The following is a 10,139-nucleotide window of genomic DNA, read 5'->3' as shown; positions in this document are numbered from 1 at the left end:
ACATCCAGTCATCCACCCATTCACACACTGGTGATGGCAAGATACATTGTAGCCACAGCCACGCTGGGGCGCACTGACAGAGGCGAGGCTGCCGAACACTGGCGCCACCGGGCCCTCTGACCACCACCAATAGGCAACGGGTGAAGTGTCTTGCCCAAGGACACAACGACCGAGACTGTCCAAGCTGGGGCTCGAACCGGCAACCTTCCGATCGACAAGGCGAACTCCCAACTCTTGAGCCACGATCGCCCCGCATGAAGACATGAAGGTTGACTTCAAAGAATAAAGCAATGTGCTTCTGGAAGAAGACGGCTATCCTTCAATTCTATACTAGAGGATGACTAGTTTTTCTTAAGTTAATGGGGATTCTATCGGAGCACGCTACAAGTAGTAATAACAGGCTGCTCTGATGGTGTGCTTTGACCATTTTCAATTCAATTCAATTTTCAATTCAATTTTATTTATACAGCCCCAAATCACAACAACAATCACCTCAAGACGCTTTATATTTTAAGGCAGACCCAGCAATAATATATACATAGAAAAACCCAAAAATCATATTGGGTTTTCAAATTATTAACTTTAGGTCTACCATGTCAGTACTTGTAAATGCTGTCAGTATTTACAGTATAGTCTTTAGCTTTGTCTGACATGACATAATGTTGCCTATGTGTTTACTTGAACATCCACTGGCTGTCTGGCACAAAGGTCACTCAGTGTAACCTTTTTAAAGCTCCTCAATCATTAACATTTATTGATATTGTGACTGTTGGTGTTGTAATAGTGTGGTTACAATGAATATATTGATCCACTCTGGTGCAACAATTAACTGCTATTTGTTACAGTTAAAATTTTGTTTTAAAGATCTTTTTTGATTTCTTAGAAAAGCAAGGGTATGCATGAAGCTGTAATGCTTTTGCAGGTTATGTAGTATCTTTATTTTGAATCCACTGCATCCAGATATACATAAGGAATAAAGAGTAGGTCTTATTACTTCACATATGAAAAGATACTCTCACTCTTGAAAGATACTCTTATTTTTTTTTTTAATTTAGAATTCTTTTTTTTAATCATAAAGATTCAGCACATTATTTGAAATGATGCCTTCCCAGCTAAAACCCCACATCTCACTTATTGTTTACCCACTAGAGGGTCTGGCCTGAAAGTCCAGAGGTCACAATAGGATACGTTCACTAGGGTGGTTGAGAATGACCAAACTCAGATAATTCTAGATAAAGATGGACAAACTGGTGGTGCCAATCAACCAATCAGTCATAGTAGTGGTGGACAGGCAGAAATAAGACAACTGTAAAGATAGATGTAGCTATACCAAGTGATAGCACCACATTAACACAATGCAGCATGTTGTAGAGATCCATGTCAATCATAGTGCCGCAAATGATGACAGACTGAGTGGCTCTCATTTTAACATGCTGTAGCTATGATTTGATGACTTCGAGGTAAATTGGCAAAGCTGCTGTACTCTGGATCGAGGTCTACACTGTCAGGGCCTCCTTCACAGGAAAAGGTGAAATCCTGCAGCAGTGAGACTAAGAAGATAAAAAGCTCCATACGAGCAAGAGACTCGCCAACACACGCTCTCTTCCCTGTAAAGACACACAATCACAAATCACTCTATGGTAAACAAAATTGCTTGTTCTTATTATTTTAGGGTTTCTACCTTACAATAATAAGTGCCTTGAGGCTAGGTTAGCTGATTTATATAGAGCTACAGCTGAAAATTGTATAATTCATCAACTGTGTCAGGACTTTATGTACCTGCAGAGAATGGCATGAATGCAGGATTTTTCTTGAAGTTGCCGTTATGGTCCAGGAAGTGCTGGGGATTGAAGAACCTGGGAGTGGCCCATTGCTTTTCCTCTTTCAGCACAGAGTGCAAGAAAGGAATAATTACAGTGTCCTGTTCAGAACAATGTTGTTAGTCTATTGATGCTTTTAATACTTTTGACATTAACCCCTGACATGATGCACAATGGACTTAATACTGACTGTAATACGTATAATGTCTTGGAATTAAGAATACCTTTGGGATTGTATAACCCCTGAAGGATATGTCATTCAGTGCGTAGTGAGGTACGCTGAAGGGCACAATGTCAAGAAAACGTTGGACCTCATGGATGACAGCATCTGAAAATGGGAGGGACTTCCTGTCGTCCATTCTGGGACAACGATGTTTTCCAATTACAGTGTCAATCTCTTGCTGCATTTTCTCTGGACAAAGCAAAACAAAAACTATAACCGCTCTGATCTGTTTGTAATGACTGCTAAGTTTTAGATTCACAAACAAACTTATCTCTAACTATAATATATTTAGGGCTAAAAGCAAGTTGGTAATACTTTTTTCTGTACACCTACCCTGTATTTTGGGGTATTTAATCAGCACAGTGAGAGCATATCTCAGGGTGGAGCTGGTGGTCTCTGTTCCAGCAATAAACAGATTCAGTACAGTAGAAACCAAGTTGTCATAATTGAACTCACTTGAGGGATTGTCCTTTTCCTAAGGAGACAAATTAGGAATGTTGTTGTCTCAACAGAAACCAAATTTAAAATACTCAAATGCCTTTTTAGCAGCACATAACAGACCAGCTCGAAATATAGTTTAAATAATTCCAACCTGTTTAATGCACACAATGCAAAGTGCCCTAAACAAAGCAACTGATCCTTCAGTTCTTTCCAACCTGATTCATTCTGATGAGGAAGCAGTCAATGTAGTCTCTGGGGCAGCTGGGGTCCAGTGTCTGTTTGTGCTCTTGGATTTTCCTCTCGATAAAATCTCTGGCCTCCTCTGCATACCCAGAAACAGTTTGGTGGTAGCCAGGAAGATGCTCCATGAGCCAGGGAAAGATGTTGTACATCTTCAGGAGGGAAAAACACAGCAGCTTTATTTGTCTAAAGACGTATGAAAATATGCAATCAGTATTACTGAGTATTAATTCTTTAGACAACACACTTCATGTCAGGGACCTGGATCTGAGCGACCCAGGGTCCATGAGCAGCTATGGACTGATATAATATATTATGTATGTTGGCTGCACTGTGCTGCTGTTCTTGTGTTCTCCATGCTTGTATGTATAGGCAAGTGGATGTGTCTGTGAGTGAGCACTGGGTTTCAGGCAGGCTCGGTGGGTGTGTCCCGTCTGGAGACTGGCCACACCTAAAGCAGATGATCACACACACCTGCAGCTAATGAAGTTTAGTCGGGGAGCTACTTAAGAGTGTGGCTGAGCGCGTTTTGGTGTGGGATTGTTGTGTGAGACTCCACGTTAGTGGGCTTTGTGAGCCGAGTTAAGTGAGTGCATGCCTGCAGTGGTTGAGTGTCCTGACGGTTGCTTCTTTGTTATTTTCTCCAGGAAGGAGCATGGAAGACAAGAACAGCGAGCACTGGGTGCTCGGACACACAGGAGCAGAAGAGCACGGACTTGTGGGTGGAAGACACGACATGGGAGTCAAGGGAACACACTGGGATTTATTATTCTGTGTATTATTTACACCACTGTAAATAAAGGCACTGTTTATCATAAAGAGTCTAGCATTTGGGTTCTCCTTCCTCACATCCCCACGGTTGGCCAGTGCTAACTGTGACACTTCAGCTTTGTTGGTTTGGAGGTAAAAAAAAATGCAGAACTATCTGATCAGTATGTTTGTTGTATTTTTTTTTTTTTATATGTTAATTTTTTTGTAATCATGTCCACTGACCTGACCAAGAGGAGTACTGAGGAATCTTAAGACCTTAGATATGATGTCCAGAAGGTGCAGGAACTGCTTGTCTTCAAAACTGAAACGTTCCCCAAAGACCAGGCAGCAGATCACATTAGAAACAGTGCTGCTTAACAAAAATTGGGGGTCAAATGGTTTACCTGGAGAAAAAAGGAAAGAGACAGCTGGAAATGGCTATCAAAGTTCCAAATTAAAAATGCAAATGTTAGGTTTTTATTTAAATAAATCATCTCATTTAGTTTTCTTTTGAAGAAATATTTGACAGTAAGAAACTTTCTGTCAGTGGGCTGGGTCTGTGGCCCAGCATTTTTGAGTTTATGAAAATGCTGGGCCACAAATCAACATGACACCTTTGGTGCATTGGCAGTATGCTTAGTTACGTTTGCTTCCATGTTGTCTGGTCCAGGTGTCTCGTCTCCCCTTCCTGTCCCATGTTTGTCCTTTCTGTCATGTCTCGTTTCCTCTTTCTCAAGTGCCCCTTGTTTAAGTCTCCCTCTCGCTCTAGTGCTCCCTCACTCTTCTTCTCCCTCGATCCCTCTGTCTGTCTCTCATGTTTGCTTTCTCTTGAACCTTGTGTCAAGCTTGTGCTTCCCAGTTTACATCTCTCCACGTTTCCTGCTTTATTTTGACAGTCTTGTGTTCCATGTTCAGTATTACGCTGTGTCCCATTTCAGGGTCTGCACGCTTGAAGTACGCATTTTAAGTGCGGTTACGTCACCGCCACGCGACGACGGCTGTCCCAATTCGAAGTGTACTTGAAATGCATACTCCAGTTTGGTCTGCACAAAAACCAAAAACAATTCAACTTTGATAACAGATATATGATTAACTTGTTACTTTTAATGGCTAAATTTCATATTCATAAGTCCAAATGTTTAGGAAGACATCCCTCTTTTTATGTATTCTCCTTTGAACTTGTACAGTATCTTAACTCAATTAAGAACTCCACTAACCCAAAAGCTATAAAAACTATTGGTGTTTGTGAAAAAATCCAAATCTTTCAATCACTTTATTCTTTGGCTTGATCAGTTACTTTCCCCCTAGCATATTTATATTGTTGTTTCTGAATACTGTTCTTGTATTTGTTTATTTATCCATACAATTCTTTTGTAAGTACAACACCATTATTGTGGTACTGTTTAATTCCATTTTGTATTGTACTGATGTTTAAATAAAGGTTTATATAAAAAAAAAAAAAGAAAAAAGAAAAAAAAAGAAAAAAAAGAAATGCATACTCCAAATGCGCCGTCGATTTCCCCAAATATCAAGCGTGGTCCGGTGCACGCTTCGTGGTCCCATATATCCCACAATTCATAGCGCGGCGGTGGGTGTGGATAATTTTGCCGCAAAATACGGCAGAAGGGAGCGGCCGAAAAGTGAACTGTCAAAAGTAAGTACTGAATATGACGTCACTTATTCATGTGCGAATGTTTAATAATGAAGAACATTGGCCACATGTCGGCAAAGTTATGTGACACTAGTGATGTTTGTACTTTCAGCATTAACTTGGTTTTAAAGCCTCTACTTCTAAATATACATATAGTTGACCTTAATCTTACAGAGAATCTGATGATTTTATGGATAATTAAAGTCAGTCATATATCCACAAACACAACAAGCTGAAAGTCAGTGATATATATACATATATATATATATATATATATATATATATATATATATATATATATATATATATATATATATATATATATATATACACACACATATATATACACACACATATATACACATATATGTATGTATATATGTGTGTATATATGTATGTGTGTGTGTGTATATATATATATATATATATATATATATATATATACACACACATATATATACACACACATATATACACATATATACACACATATATACACACATATATATATACATATATATGTATGTATATATCAATCATAATAATCTGACAATACTATAATTTTGGCCATATTATATTTACATTACCATAGTGAGATGACTTTAGTCTCATGAACAACATTAACTAATTATTATTTACTAGCTAATCTTAAATGACTGTTCAGTACAGAAATGAAGCCCTTGAATCATGTTTTACAGTCCTGTGGTCTCAGCCTCAGATACTCAACTGATCAAAGTGATGTCATAACAAAAATGAATGACCAACAAAACATTTTTCTCCTTCATTTATGTCACACAAAGCTGTATGTAACGTGTCTCGCGGTTAGTATCATGGTTGCTAGGCAACCTGAACAGCGCGACGAAGCATATACCGTCCCATTTCACAAGCCTCTCACTTCCGCACTTCTCGTACTTATAGTACGCACCGTACTTAGTACGCGTAGTGCGCGTACTTCAAGCGTGCAGACCCTGAAATGGGACACAGCCTTAGTTTTGCTTGCCCTTTGGTGTCATGTTGATTTGTGTCAGCTGTGTTCCCCATATGTTTCCACTTCCCACATTACCCTTTTGTGTATTTAACTCCTCTGTCTCCCTTTGTTCACTGTCAGGTCGTTTGTTTTCCTCGCCTTATGATCCATGGATTTAATGTTGTCTTTAGTCTCAGTTTTTTACGCTCCTTTTCATGTTAATGTTTTTCTTGTCTAGTCTTAGTGTTTCCCAGTTTAGGTTACAGTTTAGTTTTTGCCTTTGCCTTTTGCTTTTGTGTTTTCATCAGCCAGAATACACAACTCGCTTTTTGTTGTACTCCAGTCTTGTTTCTTGTTATTCTGCTTCTTTGTCTGCTCCACAAATATACTGGCCATTCGGCTGTTTACACTTTCACAACAACCAACAAAAGAGAGTATTATGATAAACAAAAAAAGTTCTTCACATTGATCAACTGAAGTCCACTGAGGTTAATTATCATATGATGATAACATGAAGTTCAATAATGAAATCATCTGTCTGGATTTTTGGGCTTTTGGATTGCAATTCTTTTCTTTTTCTCACTTCTGCTTTCCTCTTTTTAAATTGAATTCTTTCATCATCACGCTGATTCTCTAATTTGATTTGATTTTCATAACAAAAAAAATCTCTGCTCTGTGTGCTTTAAATCTCAGTGTTTTTCTGTCATTCTACCTTTCAAAATCTCCCTCAGCCATGTCCATTTTATCATTGTTGCTCATCCAACTCTCCAGCTGTGTTATTATTACCACCAGCATCTAGGCCCATAAGTATTGTACTATTTCCTGCCATTGCTGAATTTCCACCCTTCTAAGTTGCTTCTTTGGAATCTACTTGCCAAATACTTTGTTGTACTTCACTGTCTGCTATGGAGTAAATACTTGTACCCCAGTAGTCACAAGGTTAACACAAAGCTAACACAAAGAGGCAGACAAACACACACCTACAGCCAGTTTAGGATTAACAAATACACTGAAACCCATTTGTTTGTACTGTGAGAGGACTCTGAGGCTGAAAACTCTTCACATAAAGGCCCAGACTGACCAGAGAGCAGCATTACTCCATTATAGTGCAATTCCACTTTAAGCATTAACAGCAGCATAATTCCTAGGCATGGCACAAAGTTATCTGTGTGTTCACGCCTACTTACTCTCTGTTATATAGGCCACTCTGTATAAACTGCTTTTGCTCCAAACTTGTGGTTAGATCATTAACTTTTATTGATAATATTCTCCTGAGACCTAGCCTATTCAGTTAGCTCCTCTGCAGCTGACACACAAATCACAAAAAAAGTTTGACTGAAAGATCAATTTTTCCTCAGTTTTCAGGTGGATATGAAAATTTAAAGTACATAATTTTCTTAAAACATATAGTCAAAGGAGCTTGCAAAGAAAAGCGTCTGGACTTCTTTAAGTTACTTGAAGACGTTTCACCTCTCATCCGAGAAGATTCTTCAGTTCTAAGGTCAAATGGTGGGGGAGTCCCAGATATAAACCTAGTGGGAGTGTCCCCCCACAGAGGGACAAAAGGACCCCCTGATGATCCTCTAATCGCCTGAGCCAAAGTGTGAAACTGGGTGTGGGTCCCAATCAGCCAGAGTTTAGTGGGTGAGTTCATTGTGAAACCTGGCCCCACCTTATCATGCGAATTCCTGAGGTCAGATGGCCCAGGATGTGAGTGGGCGTTAAGGCGTCTGGGGAGGGAACTCAAAACTGGATTATAGATGGCAGAGAGTTGGTGTCGTAAACCACCGCCTCTGTTCAAAGATGGTCGCTCACAGTGGACATAGATGGCTTCTTTCACTCCTCTTTCAAACCATCTGTCCTCTCTGTCCAAAATGTGAACATTGGCATCCTCGAAACAGTGTCCTTTATCCTTAAGATGCGTGTTGCTGGGTCTGAAATGCACCGGGATGTCATGGATAAAGGACACTGTTTCGAGGATGCCAATGTTCACATTTTGGACAGAGAGGACAGATGGTTTGAAAGAGGAGTGAAAGAAGCCATCTATGTCCACTGTGAGCGACCATCTTTGAACAGAGGCGGTTGTTTACGACACCGACTCTCTGCCATCTATAATCCAGTTTTGAGTTCCCTCCCCAGACGCCTTAACGCCCACTCACATCCTGGGCCATCTGACCTCAGGAATTCGCATGATAAGGTGGGGCCAGGTTTCACAATGAACTCACCCGAAACTCTGGCTGATTGGGACCCACACCCAGTTCCACACCTTGGCTCAGGCGATTAGAGAATCATCAGGGGGTCCTTTTATCCCTCTGTGGGGGGGATACTCCCACTAGGTTTATATCTGGGACTCTCCACCATTTGACCTTAGAACTGAAGAATCTTCTCGGATGAGAGGTGAAACGTCTTCAAGCAACTTAAAGAAGTCCAGACGCTTTTCTTTGCAAGCTCCTTTGACTACAATGACCTGGATGACTGAGAACCTTCACAGACATTAAAACATATAACTGTAAATTGGCATGGATAAGTTTATCCTTTCCAAGTGCATCACTCATGTCACAGCAAGCAGACGCTATAAATGATACTTTAGTGTTTTAGCATGTTATGCAATATTCCATGTCTTCTGCTCAAACGTTAAAGAGTTCAGACAAAGCAGGATTTGTATGTTAATTGCAAAATCTGATAGACTTCAAATGTTACTGAATTATTTGACATATTTTATCAACATTTTTATGTGTATTTGGTGCATTTTGTTACACATTTATTTTTTCTTCTTACTACAGCCTATTTCTTGTGCAGGCAAAATTAAGAGTTTTGCAATTTTTGCAAGAAATGTTCTTGTTATTATGTTTTATTTCTTAAACTGTCAGTCAATTCTGAGGTAAATATTGAATTGAAATCTTTTTCGTCATAGTCAAGTTACTGTACTGGATAAAAAGAGTGAGAAACTTAAGCAATGATTGAGCAATGAATGATTTTTCAAATCCACCCTGTATGTAATACGTGCTCACACAATAGCTGAGAACGCACCTTTAAATGTACGTATGTGAGCCCTCAAGTCTTCGCTGACTTCTTGGATCCATTCTTCCATCCCCTTGCGTCCCATCCCAAAGTCTCTCAGGGTTGTGAGTGTGAAGCGTCGCAGCTGGCGCCAGCGCTCCCCATTACTGATTGCTAAACCTGAGAAGATGAAATGTCAAGATTTGGAAAAACTTTTACACAAACTATTATTTGAAATTTCTTTATTTTCATGTAAAGTTGACTTAGAGTCATGCCAAAGAAATCACTGGTCTTGAAAACTGATATATGGTGTCTTGTTACCATAGCCCTTGGTAGCTTTGAACAGAAATGGTACGGGCATTCTGCCTGTGAAGTCATCTGCCTGATCCACCAAGGCTTCTTTCACAGCATCATACCCCACCAGAACCACTGTCCGCTGCCATCCCATGTACAGTGTCATCACAGGACCATAGGTTTCACTGAACTAAGACAAAGTAAAAAACCTTGTTTGTATTTATGCAACGTCAGCATGCAGCTAAAATAAAAATCCAGAACAGTAATGGAGGGTGCTCTTGTTTATTCTTATTGAACAATTTAACAATATGAAAAATGCTAAAAATTAATAAATAAATAAAAATTCCAAACTTACCTTAAGTATGCTTTTAAAAGGTACATTTTTGTCTATTTGTGGCAGGTTTCCTAGAAGAGGGAGTGGAGCAGGTCCTGGAGGCAGGCGATACTTCCTTCTTTTTACACTAAACAGCCACAGCAGAGCTAAGATTAGCCCTGCCAAGATCACTGTGGCAGAAAACTCCATAATGTTGTATCATTTTTGTATTTTGTCCTTCCTTATATACCTACTTTCTCTCTGTGATTGGCTCCTGTAGCTAGTTTATATTTAACAGGGGTTTGGCTGGTTGGACACACATGACCAATATGATGCTGTAATCGTGTGCACCTTAGCACACTTTTACCTCATTTATGATTCTCATTGACAAAATCCTTTGCAATACTTGATTTGAATAATAAAGATAAAAACTTTGCTGC

General features: G+C 39.5%; 1 protein-coding gene across 1 annotated transcript; it reads right to left on the bottom strand.

Annotated features, from left to right (window-relative positions):
* Positions 1–920: 920 nt before the first annotated feature.
* On the bottom strand, positions 921–9,933 carry LOC102794390 (cytochrome P450 2G1-like). The gene is made up of 9 exons (XM_006805216.2): positions 9,742–9,933; positions 9,414–9,576; positions 9,123–9,272; positions 3,718–3,878; positions 2,700–2,876; positions 2,377–2,518; positions 2,045–2,232; positions 1,780–1,921; positions 921–1,607 (listed from the first exon to the last, which is right to left on the bottom strand). Exons 1-9 carry the CDS (start codon positions 9,907–9,909, stop codon positions 1,426–1,428), a joined length of 1,473 nt encoding a protein of 490 aa, XP_006805279.2. The 5' UTR covers positions 9,910–9,933; the 3' UTR covers positions 921–1,425.
* Positions 9,934–10,139: the final 206 nt, after the last annotated feature.

Source organism: Neolamprologus brichardi, chromosome 14 (genome assembly GCF_056152115.1).
Source record: "Neolamprologus brichardi isolate AB-2024 chromosome 14, ASM5615211v1, whole genome shotgun sequence".
Taxonomy (NCBI): domain Eukaryota; kingdom Metazoa; phylum Chordata; class Actinopteri; order Cichliformes; family Cichlidae; genus Neolamprologus; species Neolamprologus brichardi.
Note: the sequence above shows the minus strand (reverse complement) of the source record. Positions and strands in the feature narration are given on the sequence as shown.